Raw genomic sequence first — 24,015 nt, 5'->3', positions numbered from 1 at the left:
ACCCATCTCACACGCTGCATGTGGGCAAAATAGATAACGCCCACACGCCCCGTATGTCAGGCCTCGTATCTCGTGTTGCCATGGTCCAGACCCTCGTCCATGTTCGTTTAACTGCAGTTGCCATGTCGCTGAACTACGGTTGCCATGTCGGACAACTGCAGTTGCCATGGTTGCTCAACCGCAGTTGCCATCTCATGTCAAAAAGTTCCAGATGCCATTTTTGGGCAACTGCAGTTGCCACCTACTGACACTAGGCAGTTGCCATGTATGTTCTAGTTTACTGCAGTTGCCATGATTTGAAAACCTTAGGAGTTGCCACCTACTAACACTAGGCAGTTGCCGTGTAGTGCTACAGAAAGACATGGCAAAACAACATGTTCGGGTAAAAAAAGAAGAGTTGCCATCTGCTTACAAGCACATTAGGGCAGTTGCCGTGTACCCTGCAAAAAATATGGCAACTGACAGGTTCAGGTAAAAAAAAGAGAGTTGCCACCTGCTTATAAAGCACACTAAGACAGTTGCCATGTACACTGCAAAATACATAGCAAGTGGCAACTTGGGTGTGGGAGATGAGACAGGCGTGTGGGCGAGATGGCAAATGCCCACACACTAGCCCTTGTGCGTGCGTGGAAAAGTGACGTGTGGGTGAACTGCTCAACGCCCACACACCAACCCCTTCCGTGTGGTGAAACGGCCGTGTGGGCGACCGGGTGAATGCCCACACACCAGGCCAGTCCTACATGGCACTAGAAACATGCCAAGATTCGTGCGCTCACAAACGGACGCGGATTCATGCGTGTGGGCGAGATGCAAACGCCCACACGTGTGGGCGTTAACATTTCCGAAAACTTATGAATTTTCTATGGATACCATGCCACATATAATGTTACGACCCCGGCTCGCACCCACACAGGCAGCACACCGGAGGGAACGGCCCAGCAGCCCACCAAGCGGATCCGCAGGCCCAGCACCCGGTTCCCAGCCCACCAATGGGAAACCTAGCCAGTACTTAAGGGAGAAGGCAACCGAAGGAAGGCAAGGAGAAACGAGACGACTCTGGCGGTGGCGGCTATCTCTCTCCCGATCCCCTTTTCTTCTCTATTTCTGAGCACAGCTACCTACCAAATTCGTGTACCCCCGATAACTCTGTACTAGATCGAACAAGCGCGTAACAAGTGGTAATCAGAGCCTTCCCTTCCACCCCTTTCCATTGACTGCCGCAAGCTGGCTGGTCGATTTCCGTCGATCATCCAGACGAGGCACGGCAAGGCGACTGCGATGGAGGAGCAGACCAAGGCGATCGCAGATCTGACAGCGGCCATCTCGGTGATGTCGGCCAAGATCGACGCGATCCACCTGTTTGTGATCGATCTCCAAGGGTGGAAGCCGGCAATCGAGCGATCGGTGGACGAGCTTCGCGCGGAGGTGGGCGATCTGCGGGGGCTGTTGCAGGACAAGGGCAAGGGTGCGGAAGGCGCACCAACGCCGCCCCTGCCGTCGCAGCCACCTCTTCCACCACCACTCCGGCTTCTGGACTTGCCGCCCTTGATCCCTCAAGCGGCGGAGGCGAGCCTCGTGCGGCCCTCCGATGGCCCGCCAGTGCAAGGTGGTGGCAACCACGGGCCAATCGGCCACGGCAGGACTGCAGATCACCGGGGGATGTCTCCGTGGTACCGATCCCCGCGGGCGCCTCCGGTCACGGGTACGTTTGATTCCCGTCACCAGTTTGGAGAGAGCTCATTCATGGGAGAGAGGGGGTTCGGCTTTGCCTGCTATCCTCCGCCACCGCGCCTTGATTTTCCTCTGTTTGATGGGGATGGCCCCCGCGCGTGGCGTCTGAAGTGTGAGGCTTATTTTCGTGTTTGCACCCTGAGTCTAGATACTTGGGTGAGTTGCGCGTCGATGTACTTCATCGAGGGGGCGCTGTCGTGGTTGCAATCCACCAGAGCTCACCTGATTTACCAAGAATGGGATGAGTTTGCCAACGCTGTCTGCGAGCAGTTTGGGCGAGAGGAGTTCCAATCTCTACTGCACCAGTTCAATAGGCTGCGACAGAATGGGACAGTGACCGAATATGCAGAGAAATTTACCCAGTTTATGCATAATCCTATGGCTCATCATGCATCTTGGGAACCTACCTATTTCATTACTCACTTTATTGATGGGTTACAGAAAGAAATTCATGCAGCAGTGGTGTTGCATCGTCCAAAAACACTCGATACTGCTGTCGATCTTGCTTGCCTGCAGGAGGAGGTGATGGAAGCGATGCGGAGGGAGGACAAGCGCGAGGATCGCCGGTACAGCGCCGCCTCGGCCACAAGAACGGTGCCGCACATGGCGCTTCCCCTCCCGTCTCCACCCGCGACGGCGCCGCCCAAGCCGGCCGCACCACCGAAGTCGCGCAGCGCGGACTGTCGCGCTGTCGAGGCGGCTCATACCCAACCTGAAGACAGAGTCGCAGCGCTGCGTGCCTACCGCCGTGCACGCGGTCTCTGCTTCACTTGCGGCGAACGGTGGGGACGAGACCACCGCTGCGGGCCAACGGTTCAGCTCCACATGGTGGAGGAGCTGGTCGACATGATGAACAATGAGATGCCGTCAACGGATGAGCCCAGCCCGCAACATGCGACACCAAGCGAGGAGGAGGCGGACTGCTGTATCATATCTTAGGAGGCAGTTGAAGGGGCTGAGTCACCCACTACCATGCGCCTCCATGGGTGGGTTCAAGACCGCGAAGTGCTGATGTTGGTGGACTCTGGCTCCTCACACAGTTTCATTTGTGAGAGCCTGGCAGAGCACTTACAAGGAGTGGAGGCGAGCAGAAATGCAATGGCAGTCCGGGTGGCAAATGGCGGTGTGATGCATTGCAACCGAGAGCTACCCGCCTGCCCATGGCGCACGCAAGGGGTAACCTTCCACACTGATCTTAAGGTTCTTCCCTCGGGCTGTTATGACGTGATTCTGGGCATCGACTGGCTGTCCCAGCACAGTCCGATGAACGTGCACTGGAAGGAAAAGACCATGAAGTTTGAGTATGATGACAAACAAGTTCACCTCACCGGAGCCCGGGCAGATACCACGCAGTGCCAACAACTGTCTGGAGAGGATCTGGAGCAACTTCTTCAACGCTCGGGTGTGGCGCGCGTGGTCCATCTATGTGCGATGGCCTCTGAAGGAGTCAAGGCGACAGAACTGCCGGTACCGACTGCTGTGACTGATCTCCTCCGTGAATTCCAGCACCTGTTCGAGGAGCCATGCGGATTACCACCCAGGTGCGCCTTCGAGCATGCCATTCCCCTCCTCCCGGGAGCGAAGCCAGTCAACGTCAGGCCGTACCGCTACAGCCCAGTGCAGAAGGACGAGATTGAACGCCAGGTGGCTGACATGCTCGCCCAAGGAATTATCGTGCCCAATTCAAGCCCCTTTGCTTCGCCGGTGCTACTGGTCCAGAAGAAGGATCTTACTTGGCGTTTTTGTGTCGACTACCGACACTTGAACGCAGTGAATGTGAAGAACCGCTTCCCATTGCCGGTGATCGACGAGCTACTTGACGAGCTAGCAGGCTCCAAGTTCTTCACCAGCCTAGACCTGCGCTCGGGGTATCTCTAGATTCGCATGAGACCCGAGGACGAGCACAAGACGGCGTTCAAGACCCACATCGGCCACTATGAATTCAGGGTTCTCTCTTACGGTCTCACGGGCGGCCCCTCAACCTTCCAAGGGGGCATGAATATCGTGATGGCACCTCTGAACCGACACGGCGTCTTAGTCTTCATTGATGACATTCTCATCTACATCGCCACAATGGAGAAGCACATTCGATTGCTGCGGCAAGTTTACCAATTGCTACACGAGCACAAGTTGAAGGTCAAGCTGAGAAAGTGTTCTTTCGCTCGCTCAAGCCTCACCTACCTGGGTCACGAGATCTGCGGAGAAGGGGTGCGCATCGACGGCAAGAACATTGCAGCAGTACAGAAGTGCCCGACACCAACCAACGTCAAGGAAGTTCGAGGATTTCTGGTCCTAGCCGGGTACTACCGCAAGTTTGTTCAGAATTTTGGCATCATCAGCAGGCCCCTGACTGACTTGTTGAAGAAGAACACCGTGTTCTGCTGGACGGAGCTGGAGGACGCTGCTTTCCAAGAGCTCAAAAAGGCGCTGGTGACAGCTCCGGTCTTGGCCTTACCCGATTTCAAGATGCAGTTCGAGATCGAGACCGACACGTCGGACAAAGGCATTGGCGCCGTGTTGCGCCAGGGCAAGCACCCCGTTGCTTTTCTCAGCAAGGCACTTGGCCCCAAGAACAGGGCGCTGTCCACATACGAAAAAGAGGGGCTAGCTATCCTGATGGCTGTGGACCATTGGCGCACCTACCTCCAGCATGATGAATTCATCATCCACACGGACCAGCGTAGTCTGGTGCACCTGGAGGACCAGCGTCTGGCCACTCCCTGGCAACAAAAGATCATGGCCAAGCTGTTGGGACTCAGGTACCGAATTGTGTACAAGAGAGGTGTGGACAACAGAGTGGAGGACGCCTTGTCGAGGCGCCTAGGGCTGCTCCAAGGCGATCTGGCAGCAGTGACAGTGGTGGTGCCTGCTTGGCTGGAAACGGTTCAACAAGGCTACACCAAAGACGAGGCTGCCCAGAAATTGCTGGCACGTTTGGCAACTAAACCAGAGGGGCATGACGGCTTCACCCTGCAGCAAGGTATTATCAAGCAGAATGGGCGTGTCTGGTTGGGCAACAACGTTGAGCTGCAGAAACAAGTCCTCACCGCCCTCCATTAGGGAGCTATTGGTGGTCATTCGGGGTTCAACGCCACCTACAAGAGAGTTCGGCGACTCTTCACATGGCTGGGCATGAAGCATCATGTTAAGTTATATGTGGAGGAATGTCAGGTTTGCAAACAGGCCAAACCCGAACGGGTGCGACACCCCGGTCTGCTCGAGCCACTGCCCATACCTAAGCAAGCATGGGAACTGATCACGATGGACTTCGTCGGAGGGCTGCCACAGTCAGCGCGCTACAACAGTATTCTGGTCGTGGTGGACAAGTTCTCCCGGTATGCTCACTTTATACCCCTGTCCCACCCCTTCACAGTGTTTCAAGTGGCGCTGGCTTTCGTCAACAATATTTACAAGCTCCACGGACTACTAGAGGCAATAGTGTCCGATCGGGATCCCCTTTTTACCAGTACCATGTGGAAGGAAATATTCAGGCTGACCCATACTGAGTTGAAGATGAGCACCGCTCGCCACCCCCAAACAGACGGGCAATCGGAGCGGGTGAATCAGTGCCTGGAAACTTACCTTCGCTACTTTGTGCATGCGTGCCCCTCCAAGTGGTCATCCTGGTTAGCCTTGGCAGAGTTCTGATACAACACTTCTCCTCACTCAGCCTTGGGCACTTCACCCTTTGAAGCATTATATGGGCATGCCCCAAGACACTTTGGCATCATCGACCCATTGGCATGTGCGGCACCGGACCTGGCAGACTGGCTCCAAGACCATGCACAAATGGAAGCATTACTCAGGCAGCATCTTCTCCGCGCACAACAGCAAATGAAGTAGTCCGCCGATAAGCACCGGTCCGAGCGCACCTTTAGTGTCGACGACTGGGTTTTCCTCAAGATGCAGCCATACATCCAGCGCTCTCTGGTAACGCGTGCACGAAATATGCCCTAGAGGCAATAATAAAGTTATTATTTATTTCCTCATATCATGATAAATGTTTATTATTCATGCTAGAATTGTATTAACCGGAAACATGATACATGTGTGAGTACATAGACAAACATATAGTCACTAGTATGCCTCTACTTGACTAGCTCATTAATCAAAGATGGTTATGTTTCCTAACCATAGACATGTGTTGTCATTTGATTAATGGGATCACATCATTAGGAGAATGATGTGATTGACATGACCCATTCTGTTAGCCTAGCACTTGATCGTTTAGTATATTGCTATTGCTTTCTTCATGACTTATACATGTTCCTGTAACTATGAGATTATGCAACTCCCGTTTACCGGAGGAACACTTTGGGTGCTACCAAACGTCACAACGTAACTGGGTGATTATAAAGGAGTACTACAGGTGTCTCCGAAGGTACATGTTGGGTTGGCGTATTTCGAGATTAGGTTTTGTCACTCCGATTGTCGGAGAGGTATCTCTGGGCCCTCTCGGTAATGCACATCACTATAAGCCTTGCAAGCAATGTAGCTAATGAGTTAGTTACGGAATGATGTATTACGTAACGAGTAAAGAGACTTGCCGGTAACGAGATTGAACTAGGTATTGGATACCGACGATCAAATCTCGGGCAAGTAACATACCGATGACAAAGGGAACAACGTATGTTGTTATGCGGTTTGACCGATAAAGATCTTCGTAGAATATGTGGGAGCCAATATGGGCATCCAGGTCCCGCTATTGGTTATTGACCGGAAACAAGTTCTAGGTCATGTCTACATAGTTCTCGAACCCGTAGGGTCCGCACGCTTAACATTTTGTTGACGATATTGTATTATATGAGTTATGTATGTTGGTAACCGAATGTTGTTCGGAGTCACGGATGAGATCATGGACATGACGAGGAACTCTGGAATGGTCCGGAGATAAAGTTTGATATATGGGATAATAGTGTTTGATCTCCAGAAGAGTTCCGAAATTCACCGGAAGGGGTTCCGTATGTTTCCCGAAATGTTTGGGTACGAGAACACGTTATTTGGGCCAAAGGGGAAAGCCCACAAGGTTTTTGGAAAGCGCAAAAGGAAGTTTTGCGGAGTCCAGGGGCCAGACGCCAGGGTCCCTGGCGTCTTGGTCCAAACACCGGGAACCCTGGCGTCTGGCCCTGGAGTCCGAGAAGGACTCTTGCCTTTCGGGTGAAACCGACTTTGTGGAGGCTTTTACTCCAAGTTTCGACCCCAAGGCTCAACGTATAAATAGAGGGGCAGGGCTAGCACCAAAGACACATCAAGAAACACCAAGCCGTGTGCCGGCAATCCCGTCCCCTCTAGTTTATCCTCCGTCATAGTTTCCGTAGTGCTTAGGCGAAGCCCTGCGGAGATTGTTCTTCACCAACACCGTCACCACGCCGTCGTGCTGCCGGAACTCATCTACTGCTTCGCCCGTCTTGCTGGACCGAGAAGGCGAGGACGTCATCGAGCTGAACGTGTGCAGAACTTGGAGGTGCCGTCCGTTCGGTACTTGGATCGGTCGGATCGTGAAGACGTACGACTACATCAACCGCGTTGATAAACGCTTCCGCTTAGCGATCTTCAAGGGTATGAAGATACACTCCTCCTCTCGTTGCTATGCATCACCATGATCTTGTGTGTGCGTAAGAATTTTTTTGAAATTACTACGTTCCCCAACAGTGGCATCCGAGCCTAGGTTTTATGCGTAGATGTCATATACACGAGTAGAACACAAGTGAGTTGTGGGCGATACAAGTCATACTGCTTACCAGCATGTCATACTTTGGCTCAGCGGTATTGTGAGATGAAGCGGCCCGGACCGACATTACGCGTACGCTTACGCGAGACTGGTTTCACCGTTACGAGCACTCGTGCTTATAGGTGACTGGCGGGTGTCTGTCTCTCTCACTTTAGCTGAATCGAGTGTGGCTACACCCGGTCCTTGCGAAGGTTAAAACATCATTAACTTGACGAACTATCGTTGTGGTTTTGATGCGTAGGTAAGAACGGTTCTTGCTAAGCCCGTAGCAGCCACGTAAAATTTGCAACAACAAAGTAGAGGATGTCTAACTTGTTTTTGCAGGGCATGTTGTGATGTGATATGGTCAAGACGTGATGCTATATTTTATTGTATGAGATGATCATATTTTGTAACCAAAGTTATCGGCAACTGGCAGGAGCCATATGATTGTCGCTTTATTGTATGAAATGCAAACGCCCTGTAATTGCTTTACTTTATCACTAAGCGGTAGCGATAGTCGTAGAAGCAATAGATGGCGTAACGACAACGATGCTACGATGGAGATCAAGGTGTCGCGCCGGTAGACGATGGTGATCACCAAGGTGCTTCGAAGATGGAGATCACAAGCACAAGAGGATGATGGCCATATCATATCACTTATATTGATTGCATGTGATGTTTATCCTTTATGCATCTTATCTTGCTTTGATTGACGGTAGCATTTTAAGATGATCTCTCACTAAATTATCAAGAAGTGTTCTCCCTGAGTATGCACCATTGCGAAAGTTCTTCGTGCTGAGACACCACGTGATGATCGCGTGTGATAGGCTCTACGTTCAAATACAACGAGTGCAAAACAGTTGCACACGTGGAATACTCAGGTTAAACTTGACGAGCCTAGCATATAACAGATATGGCCTCGGAACACGGAGACCGAAAGGTCGAGCATGAATCATATAGTAGATATGATCAACATATTGATGTTCACCGTTGAAACTACTCCATCTCACGTGACGATCGGACATGGTGTAGTTGATATGGATCACGTAATCACTTAGAAGATTAGAGAGATGTCTATCTAAGTGGGAGTTCTTAAGTAATATAATTAATTGAACTTAAATTTATCATGAACTTAGTACCTGATAGTATTTTGCTTGTCTATGTTTGTTGTAGATAGATGGCTCGTGCTGTTGTTCCGTTGAATTTTAATGCGTTCCTTGAGAAAGCAAAGTTGAAAGATGATGGTAGCAATTACACGGACTGGGTCCGTAACCTGAGGATTATCCTCATTGCTGCACAGAAGAATTACGTCCTGGAAGCACCGCTGGGTGCCAGGCCTGCTGCTGATGCAACTGATGACGTTAAGAACGTCTGGCAGAGCAAAGCTGATGACTACTCGATAGTTCAATGTGCCATGCTTTACGGCTTAGAACCGGGTCTTCAACGACGTTTTGAACGTCATGGAGCATATGAGATGTTCCAGGAGTTGAAGTTAATATTTCAAGCAAATGCCCGGATTGAGAGATATGAAGTCTCCAATAAGTTCTATAGCTGCAAGATGGAGGAGAATAGTTCTGTCAGTGAACACATACTCAAAATGTCTGGGTATAATAATCACTTGATTCAACTGGGAGTTAATCTTCCTGATGCTAGTGTCATTGACAGAATTCTTCAATCACTGCCACCAAGCTACAAGAGCTTTGTGATGAACTATAATATGCAAGGGATGGACAAGACTATTCCCGAGCTCTTCGCAATGCTAAAAACCATGGAGGTAGAAATCAAGAAGGAGCATCAAGTGTTGATGGTTAACAAGACCACCAGTTTCAAGAAAAATGGCAAAGGGAAGAAGAGGGGGAACTTCAAGAAGAACAACAAACAAGTTGCTGCTCAAGAGAAGAAACCCAAGTCTGGACCTAAGCCTGAGACTGAGTGCTTCTACTGCAAGCAGACTGGACACTGGAAGCGGAACTGCCCCAAGTATTTGGCGGATAAGAAGGATGGCAAAGTGAACAAAGGTATGTGTGATATACATGTTATTGATGTGTACCTTACTAATGCTCGCAGTAGTACCTGGGTATTTGATACTGGTTCTGTTGCTAATATTTGCAACTCGAAACAGGGACTACGGGTTATGCGAAGATTGGCTAAGGACGAGGTGACGATGCGCGTGGGAAATGGTTCCAAAGTCGATGTAATCGCGGTCGACACGCTACCTCTACATCTACCATCGGGATTAGTTTTAGACCTAAATAATTGTTATTTGGTGCCAACGTTGAGCATGAACATTATATCTGGATCTTGTTTGATGCGAGACGATTATTCATTTAAGTCAGAGAATAATGGTTGTTCTATTTATATGAGTAATATCTATTATGGTCATGCACCCTTGAAGAGTGGTCTATTTTTATTGAATCTCTATAGTAGTGATACACATATTCATAGTGTTGAAACCAAAAGATACAGAGTTGATAATGATAGTGCAACTTATTTGTGGCACTGCCGTTTAGGTCATATCGGTGTAAAGCGCATGAAGAAACTCCATACTGATGGGCTTTTGGAATCACTTGATTATGAATCACTTGGTACTTGCGAACCGTGCCTCATGGGCAAGATGACTAAAACGCCATTCTCCGGAACTATGGAGCGAGCAACTGATTTGTTGGAAATCATACATACTGATGTTTGTGGTCCAATGAATGTTGAGGCTCGCGGCGGGTATCGTTATTTTCTGACATTCACAGATGATTTGAGCAGATATGGGTATATCTACTTAATGAAACACAAGTCTGAAACATTTGAAAAGTTCAAAGAATTTCAGAGTGAAGTGGAAATTCATCGTAACAAGAAAATAAAATTTCTACGATCTGATCGTGGAGGAGAATATTTGAGTTACGAGTTTGGTTTACATTTAAAACAATGCGGAATAGTTTCGCAACTCACGCCACCCGGAACACCACAACGAAATGGTGTGTCCGAACGTCGTAATCGTACTTTACTAGATATGGTGCGATCTATAATGTCTCTTACTGATTTACCGCTATTGTTTTGGGGTTATGCTTTAGAGACGGCCGCATTCACTTTAAATAGGGCACCATCAAAATCCGTTGAGATGCCGCCTTATGAACTGTGGTTTGGCAAGAAACCAAAGTTGCCGTTTCTTAAAGTTTGGGGCTGCGATGCTTATTGAAGAAACTTCAACCAGATAAGCTCGAACCCAAATCGAAGAAATGTGTCTTCATAGGATACCCAAAAGAGACTGTTGGGTACACCTTCTATCACAGATCTGAAGGCAAGGTTTTGGTTGCTAAATTCGGATCCTTTCTAGAGAAGGAGTTTCTCTCGAAAGAAGTGAGTGGGAGGAAAGTAGAACTTGATGAGGTAACTGTACCTGCTCCCTTATTGGAAAGTAGTTCATCACAGGAACCGGTTCCTGTGACAACTACACCAATCAGTGAGGAAGCTAATGATATTGATCATGAAACTTCAGATCAAGTTTCTACTAAACCTCATAGGTCTACCAGAGTAAGATCCGCACCAGAGTGGTACGGTAATCCTATTCTGGAAGTCATGTTACTTGACCATGATGAACCTACGAACTATGAGGAAGCGATGATGAGCCCAGATTCCGCAAAATGGCTAGAGGCCATGAAATCTGAGATGGGATCCATGTATGAGAACAAAGTATGGACTTTGGTTGACTTGCCCGATGATCGGCAAGCCATTGAGAATAAATGGATTTTTAAGAAGAAGACTGACGCTGATGGTAATGTAACTGTCTATAAAGCTCGACTTGTTGCAAAAGGTTTTTGACAAGTTCAAGGGGTTGACTACGATGAGACTTTCTCACCCGTAGCTATGCTTAAGTCTGTCCGAATCATGTTAGCAATTGCTGCATTTTATGATTATGAAATTTGGCAAATGGATGTCAAAACTGCATTCTTGAATGGATTTCTGGAAGAAGAGTTGTATATGATGCAGCCAGAAGGTTTTGTTGATCCAAAAGGTGCTAACAAAGTGTGCAAGCTCCAGCGATCCATTTATGGACTGGTGCAAGCATCTCGGAGTTGGAATAAACGCTTTGATAGTGTGATCAAAGCATATGGTTTTATACAGACTTTTGGAGAAGCCTGTATTTACAAGAAAGTGAGTGGGAGATCTGTAGCATTTCTGATATTATATGTAGATGACATATTATTAATTGGAAATGATATAGAATTTCTGGATAGCATAAAGGGATACTTGATTAAAAGTTTTTCTATGAAAGACCTCGGTGAAGCTTCTTATATATTGGGCATCAAGATTTATAGAGATAGATCAAGACGCTTAATTGGACTTTCACAAAGCACATACCTTGATAAAGTTTTGAAAAAGTTCAAAATAGATCAGGCAAAGAAAGGGTTCTTGCCCGTACTACAAGGTGTGAAGTTGAGTCAAACTCAATGCCCGACCACAACAGAAGATAGAGAGAAAATGAAAGATGTTCCCTATGCTTCAGCCATAGGCTCTATCATGTATGCAATGTTGTGTACCAGACCTGACGTGTGCTTAGCAATAAGCTTGGCAGGAAGGTACCAAAGTAATCCAGGAGTGGATCACTGGACGGCGGTCAAGAACATCCTGAAATACCCGAAAAGGACTAAGGATATGTTTCTCGTATATGGAGGTGACAAAGAGCTAGTCGTAAATGGTTACGTCGATGCAAGTTTTGACACTGATCCGGACGATTCTAAATCGCAAGGATACGTGTTTTTTATTAAACGGTGGAGCTGTAAGTTGGTGCAGTTCTAAACAAAGCGTCGTGGCGGGATCTACATGTGAAGCGGAGTACATAGCTGCTTCGGAAGCAGCAAATGAAGGAGTCTGGATGAAGGAGTTCATTTCCGATCTAGGTGTCATACCTAGTGCATCGGGACCAATGAAGATCTTCTATGATAATACTGGTGCAATTGCCTTGGCAAAGGAATCCAGATTTCACAAGAGGACAAAGCACATCAAGAGACGCTTCAATTCCATCCGGGATCAAGTCCAGGTGGGAGACATAGAGATTTGCAAGATACATACGGATCTGAATGTTGCTGACCCATTGACTAAGCCTCTTCCATGAGTAAAACATGATCAACACCAAGACTCCATGGGTGTTAGAATCATTACTGTGTAATCTAGATTATTGACTCTAGTGCAAGTGGGAGACTGAAGGAAATATGCCCTAGAGGCAATAATAAAGTTATTATTTATTTCCTCATATCATGATAAATGTTTATTATTCATGCTAGAATTGTATTAACCGGAAACATGATACATGTGTGAGTACATAGACAAACATATAGTCACTAGTATGCCTCTACTTGACTAGCTCATTAATCAAAGATGGTTATGTTTCCTAACCATAGACATGTGTTGTCATTTGATTAATGGGATCACATCATTAGGAGAATGATGTGATTGACATGACCCATTCCGTTAGCCTAGCACTTGATCGTTTAGTATATTGCTATTGCTTTCTTCATGACTTATACATGTTCCTGTAACTATGAGATTATGCAACTCCCGTTTACCGGAGGAACACTTTGGATGCTACCAAACGTCACAACGTAACTAGGTGATTATAAAGGAGTACTACAGGTGTCTCCGAAGGTACATGTTGGGTTGGCGTATTTCGAGATTAGGTTTTGTCACTCCGATTGTCGGAGAGGTATCTCTGGGCCCTCTTGGTAATGCACATCACTATAAGCCTTGCAAGCAATGTAGCTAATGAGTTAGTTACAGAATGATGTATTATGTAACGAGTAAAGAGACTTGCCGGTAATGAGATTGAACTAGGTATTGGATACCGACAATCAAATCTCGGGCAAGTAACATACCGATGACAAAGGGAACAACGTATGTTGTTATGCGGTTTGACCGATAAAGATCTTCGTAGAATATGTGGGAGCCAATATGGGCATCCAGGTCCCGCTATTGGTTATTGACCGGAAACAAGTTCTAGGTCATGTCTACATAGTTCTCGAACCCGTAGGGTCCGCACGCTTAACGTTTCATTGACGATATAGTATTATATGAGTTATGTATGTTGGTAACCGAATGTTGTTCGGAGTCACGGATGAGATCATGGACATGATGAGGAACTCCGGAATGGTCCAGAGATAAAGTTTGATATATGGGATAATAGTGTTTGATCTCCGGAAGAGTTCCGGAATTCACCGGAAGGGGTTCCGGATGTTTCCCGAAATGTTTGGGTACGAGAACATGTTATTTGGCCCAAATGGGAAAGCCCACAAGGTTTTTGGAAAGCGCAAAAGGAAGTTTTGTGGAGTCCAGGGGCCAGACGCCAGGGTCCCTGACGTCTGGGTCCAGACGCCGGGAACCCTGGCGTCTGGCCCTGGAGTCCGAGAAGTACTCTTGCCTTTCGGGTGAAACCGACTTTGTGGAGGCTTTTACTCCAAGTTTCGACCCAAGGCTCAACATATAAATAGAGGGGCAGGGTTAGCACCAAAGACACATCAAGAAACACCAAGCCGTCTGCCGACAATCCCGCCCCCTCTAGTTTATCCTCCGTCATAGTTTTCGTAGTGCTTAGGCGAAGCCCTGCGGAGATTGTTCTTCACCAACACCGTCACCACGCCGTCGTGCTGCCGGAACTCATCTACTACTTCGCCCGTCTTGCTGGATCGAGAAGGCGAGGACGTCATCGAGCTGAACGTGTGCAGAACTCGGAGGTGCCGTGCGTTCGGTACTTGGATCGGTCAGATCGTGAAGACGTACGACTACATCAACCGCGTTGATAAACGCTTCCGCTTAGCGATCTTCAAGTGTATGAAGATACACTCCTCCTCTCGTTGCTATGCATCACCATGATCTTGTGTGTGCGTAGGAATTTTTTTGAAATTACTACGTTCCCCAACAACGCGAGCTAATCAAAAGCTTTCCTTTCGATACTTTGGCCCCTTCCAGGTGATCAAGCGAGTGGGACAAGTGGCATACAAGCTCAGGCTGCCGGCAACATGCACCATCCACCCCGTCTTCCACGTCTCGCAGCTTCGGCGCGCCCTTCCTCCCACGGAGCAGGCGCTGCCCGACTTACCGGAGGACGCGGCGCCAAGTCCCATTCCGGAGGAGATCCTCGACAACCGCCTCCATGTTCGCGACAAGACTCAAGTTGAGCAAGTGCTGGTGCGCTGGACGGCTCAACCAGCATCGCTAGCAACCTGGGAAGACCGGGAGGAACTACATCAGCACTATCCAGGAGCACCAGCTTGGGGACAAGCTGTTTCTGAAGGAGGGGAGAGTGTTACGACCCTGGCTCGCACCCACACAGGCAGCACACCGGAGGGAACGGCCCAGTAGCCCACCAAGCGGATCCGCAGGCCCAGCACCCGGTTCCCAGCCCACCAATGGGAAACCTAGCCAGTACTTAAGGGAGAAGGCAACCGAAGGAAGGCAAGGAGAAACGAGACGACTCTGGCAGCGGCGGCTATCTCTCTCCCGATCCCCTTTTCTTCTCTGTTTCTGAGCACAACTACCTACCAAATTCGTGTACCCCCTATAACTCTGTACTAGATCGAGCAATCGCGTAACATATAACCTACATCAATTTCCTCTTGAGAACACAATAGGTGAGTTAATTACACAAAACAACCACAACTGTTTTTTTTTTGCACAAAACCATCACATGGGGGGGGGGGCTAAATTTGCAGGAACTATTTGTACAGGTTTGTCAAAAAGGAAAAACACCCTAACCCGTCAATCAATGTTTATGCAAAGAGATTACCCACCAATCAGTGTTTTTGTCACAAACCGATAGACCGGGGGTTTATGCAAACCTAGCTTTTAATGTGGTGCTTTTGTATATATTAACTCCATAATAAAACCTAAACTCAAAATGTTGCCATGGAACAAGTATAATTGATCGATTGACTAGTTATTTTTGAAAAAGTCATTGCTATAAATGTGGTGCTTCCTCCACTACAATGAACAAGGACCCGCACACATTTTCAAAATGTACTTGACTATTAATTACTCCCACATCTCATAATATAAGAGGGTTTTTTATACTAATGTACAAAAATGCTTTTATATTATGGGACAAAGAGAGTAGATCGATCAAATTTAGAGTAGGTTATATTTGACAAAAAAATGTACCATTGAATTCGTACTTGAAATGACCATGGAGTTTGGTTTGACAAATAAATAGCAAAACCGATTTATTTATTTTGCGGGGGAAATAGCAAAACCGATCTTGAAACGGATCTAATTGCGGTTGACTTTTTTGATAGCTAATTGCAGCTAGATTTGTTAGGTCGTTACGTACCCATGCTGAACATTCCCATTCCAATGCCGGTCTTTGACATGATCGCGATCGAGCCATCTATGATGGTTGGCATCTTCAGGTGCCACCTATATTCATATGATTGCAAACACATGCACTAGATTACATAATTGGATGAATTATTGCAACTCAGAAATTCGCTAATTAGCTAATTCTGTTGTGCAACATGGCACATGCAATGATGCAAACCTGTTTGCCACGGAAGACCACGCGACCCCAAGGAGGCTGGCGTACACGTTGGGGTTGCGGGCGAGCTTCACCCCGACCGCTCGCAGCAGCGGCGCCCAGAACGCGCACCCCGTCGCCACCGTCTTCCGGCCGTTTCCACCTTGTGCTGGCCGTTCGACGTCACTCCCGAACGCCGCCTGGCCGCCGTCTTCGCGCGCGCCTTGGGCCAGCGCCGACTGATCGCCTTCTTCGCGCGCGCCTTGATCAGCCGGCTCAGAGGTCACCTCCAGCCAGGCCTGCCTCGCCTCGAAGACGATGAGCATCAGCGGGAACCAGACGACGGCCTGCAGCACCGAGAGCTGCACGATGATGTCGCGCGCCCACTTGCCGTACATGGCGTCCAGCAGCGGCACGCCCACGAGGAGCGCGTTGTTGAGAGCCGCCAGCGAGAAGCCGGTGATGCACCAGGAGTAGGACGAGGGTGCGCTGCCGCCGCGGCGCGTCGCGGCCTTGGCGCGCCGGACGACGGCGCACCCGGCTAGCGCGAGCACGACGATGAGCTTGGCGACGGCGTCGGCCGCCAGGACGCGGTAGCCGGCGGCGAAGACGACGAGACGGTTGACGGCGTCGCAGTGGTCCGCGGTAAAGAGCTTCCACCACCGCACGGAGCCGTAGCCGAGGCCGAGAGCGAAGTAGAGCGGCGCCATGGCGGCCGCCACCCTGTACACGTCCCCCCACCCTATCATCTCGATCGGCCTCTCAGGCAGGCTTTCTTGATCAAATAAAGTCAGACTGGACAGACGCAGGGAGCTGCCATTTTCTTTCCTCCATCATTTAACCATGAATGCAATATTGGAATAAGACTTGATCGCGCGGCCGGTCCGGTCGTTTGTTAAGTTACAACTACTAACCTCGTCATCGATCGGTGAAGCAGACACCGCAGCACATGCAACGCGTGAAAAGGGGTTAGCTTTTTAGCGTCCCGGTTTCGTGGCCTCCAGTGGTGGCGGCAAACTAGCGCGCGCGGGAAACGATTGCGCGCGCGCGTAAAAAGGCGGCAGCTCGCGCGCTAGATTTGACGCGCCGCTTCGCGCGCGTCTATGAAATTGCAGCGCCCTCTGCCGCTCTCTCTCGCTCCCTCCACTGCTTTCTCTCCTTGCCGCCGACATGCCACCACCGCGCCATCATGTCGCCTCGCCGCTGGGAAGGTTCGGGCTACCGCGGGGGTCCGCGTGCGTTCGTTCGGCACCTATTCCGCCTCGATTCAGTCGGGCGGCGGCGTGCGCCTCGGCCTCGGAACCTTCGACACCGTCCAGGATGGCGCCCGCGCGTACGACGCTGCAGCATGGCGCCTCCGGCGGTCCCGTTGGGACATGAACTTCACCTACGTGGCGACGCGGGAGCGGGCGCAGGAGTTGGCGCCTTTTCCCGCGGCTTAACACTGACAAGGATCATCACAAACACCGGAGTCGGGAGCGCCGTCTTAGCCTGGCCGAGATGGACGAGGAAGCCATGGCGCTGTGGAGGCAACGCTTCCCGCAAGACATCATCAACGAGGAACAATTCTTCGCCGAGAGGAGGGCGGAGAGGGAGGAGAGAAGGAAGGAGCGAGCCGCCTATCGCGAGGACAAGCGAACGCGGAAGGCGGTCGCTAAATACAACATGGCGCTAGGAGATGTGTCGTCCTGGGACTCCCGCGACGAGCGGTTCCTTGATGGCTATGCTCAGACGTCGGAGGAGGACATCACCGAGGCAAAGTCCGAGTCAGAAAACGAGTAGTAGTAGTTTTTAGTTTTATTTCGTATCGTAGAAGCAGGCTATGTGCCGAACTATCTTAATATTCGTATGCTATATATACAACCGTCTCAAGGAAAAAAAGTGAAATATAGCGCGCCTGCTGGAGCGGCTCGGGCGCGCTTTATTTTGCGGCGGCCGCCGGAGCCAGCGCACCGCCCCGCGAAAACCTACCTCATCCGGCTCGGTATTTTCATTTTTAGCGCGTCGCGCGTTGCGCGCCTGTTGGAGATGCTCTTAGTCGACCGCGTCTGTGGCTCTCTCATGCGAAAATTTAGTACTGATCGAACCAAGCTATGACATATCCCAACCCACGTCATGAATGTGCAAGCGCTCCCCTCAGAGTAGTTTAATTTTGCTGAACGGGATCCACTAAGGACATCTTCAAAGCAGATTCTCAAGGCCTCAAACCTCTCGCAAGCATCTGGACTCAGATGTTTATATGCAATTTGCCATACATCGCGGACCCGTATCGGTCCGCCGAGGCATCTGGTCGTTTGTTTTTCCGCAAATCGAAACCAAACAAAAAGGCTTTGTGGTTGTCCGAACATTCGCGTGCCCAATCAAAAGGCATCACGTACCCCTCTCCCCTCTATTCAGATGGCGGATGGTTGTTGTTGTGCTGCTATTAGGGTTTAGCAAAGGATTAGCTTGCTTGGTGTGGCGGAAGCTCCTTAATCACTTTGATTTTTTTCTTCACATGCTTCATTTTGGCGGAAATTAGTTCAAATGTTTCATCTCATTTGGCGGAAACTACTAAGAGCATCTCCAGCCGTTCGGCCCCGCAGGCGCTTGAAACATCGCCGCCTGGGGGCGAACCGGCGATAATCTCGGCGTGGGGCCGGCTGGGTTCCCAGCCACCGCCCCCAGGTCGCCCCCAGACGCCGTTTTTTGAAACATGAAATCGGCCAAACCACGTCCAAACTAGGCGATTTCATTGATATTTTACAAAAAACTTAAAAAAACAAACTAAAAACAACTACACATAGCCACCGCCGCCGCCCGCCTTCTACATGCCGAGGAGCCTGTAGAACCGTGTGTAGTCGCTGTCGCCGTCATCGTCGCCGTCGTGCTGGGTGCCGCCGCCGTCCCTGTTGCACCCCTGACCGGTGTCGCCGATGCGCGGGGGGTTGGACGGCCCGGACACATCCTCGTTGTCGCTGTCGAGGACGACCACGCCGCCCTCTGTCGGTGTCAAAATCGGCAGATCTCGGGTAGGGGGTCCCAAAATGTGCGTCTAAGGCTAATGGTTACAGGAGGCGGGGACACAATGTTTACCCAGGTTCGGGCCCTCTCTATGGAGGTAATACCCTACTTCCTGCTTGATTGATCTTGATGAATATGAGTATTACAAGAGTCGATCTACCACGAGATCGTAATGGCTAAACCCTAGAAGCTAGCCTATGATTATGATTGTTGTTCTCCTACGGACTAAACCCTCCGGTTTATATAGACGCCGGAGGGGGCTAGGGTTACACAAGGTCGGTTACAGAGAAAGGAATCTACATATCCGAATTGCCAAGCTTGCCTTCCAGGCAAAAGAGAGTCCCATCCGGACATGGGACGAAGTCTTCTATCTTGTATCTTCATAGCCCAACAGTCTGGCCCATGTGTATAGTCCGGCTGTCCGAGGACCCCTTAATCCAGGACTCCCTCAGTAGCCCCTGAACCAGGCTTCAATGACGATGAGTTCGGCGTGCAGATTGTCTTCGCCATTGCAAATCGAGTTCCTTCTCCGAATACTTCAAAGTAGATTTTGAACACAAGAATCGTGTCCTGCTCTGCAAAACAAATACCACACACAACCGTAGAGAGTATAATATTTTCACGAGTCCAATCCGCTAACAATTGTTTGCAACGCGGCATTACTTCATCGTCCGGCCATTATTTTGAATCGTTTTTCCAGCCTGCTACTCCACGCTTCGCGAGGCGGTTCTATTGGAACGTCTTGTCGAAGCAGAGATCGTGTCCCCTTATCACGGGATTCTCATCAACACGGGTGTGGGTAACCCAACCGTTCCGTTGGTATGATTCCTTGGGAATAGGCTTGTTTTAAGGCCACGTAGGGGACGTTTGATATTCGTCGTCTTTATAAAGAGGCCAAGACCTGTCTTTTTTCTTTCCACGCTAATCCTCTTCTCCTCCCACCTCAAGCTGCAACACCCAAGGTTTAACCCAGTCGCTTCGGACCTCCAGCTATGTGCGGATCCAGCCTTCAAGGCCGGTGGACAGCCTCTTCTGTCACAAAGGAGGACATCACGAAGCTCGGGGAGGCAATGTACTTGACTATGGAAATCCTTCACGGGCTTCCTGCTCAAGGGCAGGTTATCCCTACTCCTAGATCCAATGAGAGGGTTGTGTTTATATCTCACTTCCTCCGAGGGCTAGGTTTTGCTCTTCATCCCTTCGTTCGAGGGCTCATGTTTAATTACAGACTAGATTTCCATGATCTAGCTCCAGACTCTTTCCTTCACATCTCGGTGTTTATCATCACGTGTGAGGCTTTCCTCTGCATTACCCCACACTTTGGCTTATGGCTTAAAACCTTTAACGTGAAACCGAGGGTAGTATATGGGAAACAAGCGGAGTGCGGCGGTGCTTTGATAAACAAGCTTGGCCAAAGGGTTCCTTCGCAGAGTCCTTTGACCTATGGCAACAGGAGTGGTTTTATATCACTGAACCTCGCGGTAAGAAGTGGGCAGCTACACCTGAGTTTCGATCTGGCCCTTCGCCACAGCTCGCGTCATGGATTAACAAAGGGCTGGACTGGGGATCTATTGATGAAGTGCGGACGCTGCAAAGTCGCATTCGAAGCCTCATTGAGAAGGACACCGGTCTTATCAATATAATCCAGGTAATGCTAGTTCACCGGATCCTACCTTGTCAGCGATGCCCTCTCCGCATGTGGGAGTTCAATCCGGAAGGTCCCGGACTCTTCAGCACTTCTCTGGCAAGATGCTCAGAGAGATGTGGAAATTGTTCTTCGGCGCACGAAAACAGTGGCCGGATACTACATAAGACATTGGTCTTGACTGCAATCATCCAGATACCCCGGTAAGCACTTAACTTCTGAACACAGTTTTGTCAAATTCCTTATAACAACGTACGGATAAAACTCTACTCAGCCAGGGTTGGTTAAAGAAGGCGGAGAGAATTCGGTGTTCGGCTCCTCTTCCCGAAGACTCATCGGATCCATTGTTAACTAGTATGCTGGGTCCGGCACCCTATTAAGCGCCGGTGAGGGAAGACAAGGAGAAGAGCAAGGAGGCACAAGGTAGTCTCTCCTATGGAGGCACACCAGGCAATTTATCCGGGGAAATTGGAGCTTCCTCTCCCGAAGGCAGAAGGGAAGGACAAACTGACATCCCTTCTCCTCACGAGAAAAAACGGGCCGCCTCCAAAGACTTGAAGAAAGAAGCTTCTAACCGGGGGAAGAAATCCCAGTCAGGGGGTGATGTTGACGCGCAATCACTCCGTAGAGATAGGCCTTTAGCCGAATCATAAGTGAACCTGGGTGTTTTAAACATATACCGTTCTTTCTTGGTTGTAGGAGTAATGTTTGCAATATATGTTTGCAGTCTGGTACACAATCCTCCTCAGTAGTCCTCCTCTTCGGGGGATCTCTTTCCGGAGATGATGGAGAGTGAGACGCCTCCACAGATCTCCCTGCCTGATAATGCAGACGACGCCAAGGTGTCGTCCCAGAGGATCTTTCCCAATCAACGGGTGGCATGAGAGGCAGCGAGGATTGGGCCTGAAGGTAACACTTCAGCCGCCCAAGGTCCGGGATATGCGGCCCCTACGGGAACCGACAACAAAAGTCCTAGACTATCCAATGTCCGAGAAACCGCACAACCTATTCTGAATCCGGAGGCACTGGATATATTGATGAACATATTGCAACATGCATCCGTCTTAGAGGAGCACCGTACCTTGATGGGTACGATGGTCGAAAGAGTTTGGTCCGCGAAAAGCGGATTGAATGAAGCGTTCACGAGCCTACTAAGAGGTTTCAAGGTACGTAACGTAATTTTTATTTATGTTATAAATGCAAATTGCGCTTGTGTATAGGTAGTAGCCCCTGAGACTCTGATTGGTATCCAAAGGGAGGTGATCAGAGGATCAAAAATGTATCCCCAAGAAATGATCTGACTAATTTGAAACACAGGCTGTTACATCCGTGGCAACTGCCCAAGCTACAGAGGTAGTACATCTAAAGCAGAAAATTGATGTAGCGAATGATGACATCACGCTTATTAATAGGCGGCTCGATAAGGCGCAAGGTATGTCTTCGAGGCAGGCAGTATATACAAGTATTTAGAAATATGAGCATAATGCTGAGACTCGTAATATGTTTAACTGCAGATGGTGCCGCCGCCGTTGAGACCCTTCGGGCTGAGCTTGCCCGGGCCAAGGAGCAAGCCAAGATGTGTAATGCGGCTGCCAGAAAGGCGGCTACTGATTTAAAGGCCGAGCAGTCTGCTCGGTATCAGTGCGAGGAGATAATATCTACTATGGCACTTGAGCTAAAGGATGCCATTAGTCGATACCAAGTTCTTGAGAAAGATAACAAAGCCAAAGCGGCCGATCTTATCAAGGCCGTACAAGAGGCGAAGGAAGCTCGGTCTGAGTCTAGGGCAGCTCGGGAGGAGATCCGACAAGCTGGGGAGATCGCGGCTGGTAAGCCCTTTTTATTGCAAACTAAGTTTGGTGATTCAAAGTATGCTCGGCGTAATCAACTGTGGAGTTCCCCACAAACCTATTTGGACCTGCCGAAGAGTGCTGCCGATGCGAACTAGTTTTTTCATGCGCAAGAAGGACATGCGACGGAAAAGCTATTTTGGTCACAATTTGACATGCCGAAGCGTCCACTGTTGAACGAACAGATGTCATAATGGGCCGAGCTCCACAAGATGTCTGGAACTTCCATGAAGGACGTCATAGCCCAGCTGTGGCCGACTGAGCAAATTCTGAATAGTTATTTCGGTTTGGTGCGGCGACTTGTTGATGCAGTGATGTGTATCGACACTGTTAAGCGGTCAGCGTGCATAGAAGGTGCACGGATGGCCCTGTCCCGTGTCAAGACATATTGGGAGAAGATGAAGGCCACCGATATTGCGGCGCGGAGTCCACCCGAAGGCAAGGATCATAACATGCCAGAACATTACTTTGAAGATGTCCTAGAAGGTGCCCGCTTGATAGAGGGTCAGTGCTCGAAAAATCTTATGTTCGAGTGAAGTGTGCTTGAAACTGTAAAAACAATATTATGATATGTTTTAAGGCTATATTTTTATACTTTTGCCCGAAAACTTTTGGTGCCTCCTGTGCGACCGTTTTAATATATATAATCTGAAAGTTTGCCAGTCGTCGGCTTCAGCCCCCTTGCATATAACACCGGGGTGTTCGGAAAAGCACTTGATCACACTTGACCCAACGTCTTGGTCCATTAAGGAGGTGTTAGGGTGGCGAACCAGGCAATCGGACTATAGGGCTTTAACACTTTCACTTAGCCATAGAAGTTTGAAGGTGGGTCTACTATATAGCCCCTGGTATGTCCGCGGTTATCTGAATACGATGCGTTTACATACGTGACCGGGAAGACGGTCCTTTGTTAATGCGGATGAATCGCGAAGATTCCGCTGAGTCATCGAGTGGTTGACCAACTCTCGCCTTATCATGACAGTCAGTTTTCGGCCGTCTCTACTGAGGTGCTCATCCGGATGAACCAGGACACAATCATAGTAGTTCTCCCTTTACCACCTTAGCCGATAGAGCGGAACGTAAGGTAGCAAGCACAGGAGCCGGGCAACCCAACTATTGACCGAAGACATGATTCGGAGCTGATGCATATAAGGCCAAACTCGCGACGCCAAACACTCCCTAAGGTGTTCGGACTTTTCAACATATACCGGGCTGAATACAGCCCCTGGTAATGAACCCTGATTTCAAGGCACATGTGGCAATCTGGCATGGGGAAAGAACGCAGATGGTGGGAGAATAAAACTCCAAACACATTTTGAATCAAGCTGCTTCTATAACCTCCTTCATTAAGACGGCAAGCCGTATTCTTACAGACAGTGCCGATAACCTCCTTGGACATTTTATATGCCAGGAAAGTATAAAACAAAAGGAGATAAAAAAAAGTTTACACAGGGTCTTAATCTAAAAAAGAAACCTTAATACAGAGCCCTGCTGCACGTCTGCGCCTTTTGCTCCATTGTGAAGTGTCCTTGAAGGGTATAGTGTGACGACCATCTGTAAAAAGAGGAAAAACACGGTA

General features: G+C 49.3%; 1 protein-coding gene across 1 annotated transcript in view; it reads right to left on the bottom strand.

Annotated features, from left to right (window-relative positions):
* Positions 1 to 16,687, bottom strand: part of LOC119305844 (probable auxin efflux carrier component 5b) — an 18,004-nt gene extending 1,317 nt beyond the window's left edge. Inside the window, exons 1-2 of the mRNA XM_037582252.1 lie at positions 15,963 to 16,687; positions 15,756 to 15,841 (exon numbers count right to left, since the gene is read on the bottom strand). Coding sequence (XP_037438149.1) covers positions 15,756 to 15,841; positions 15,963 to 16,687 — 811 coding nt within the window. The remainder of the gene's footprint in view (positions 1 to 15,755; positions 15,842 to 15,962) is intronic.
* Positions 16,688 to 24,015: the final 7,328 nt, after the last annotated feature.

Source organism: Triticum dicoccoides, chromosome 5B, assembly GCF_002162155.2.
Source record: "Triticum dicoccoides isolate Atlit2015 ecotype Zavitan chromosome 5B, WEW_v2.0, whole genome shotgun sequence".
Lineage (NCBI taxonomy): Eukaryota > Viridiplantae > Streptophyta > Magnoliopsida > Poales > Poaceae > Triticum > Triticum dicoccoides.
Note: the sequence above shows the minus strand (reverse complement) of the source record. Positions and strands in the feature narration are given on the sequence as shown.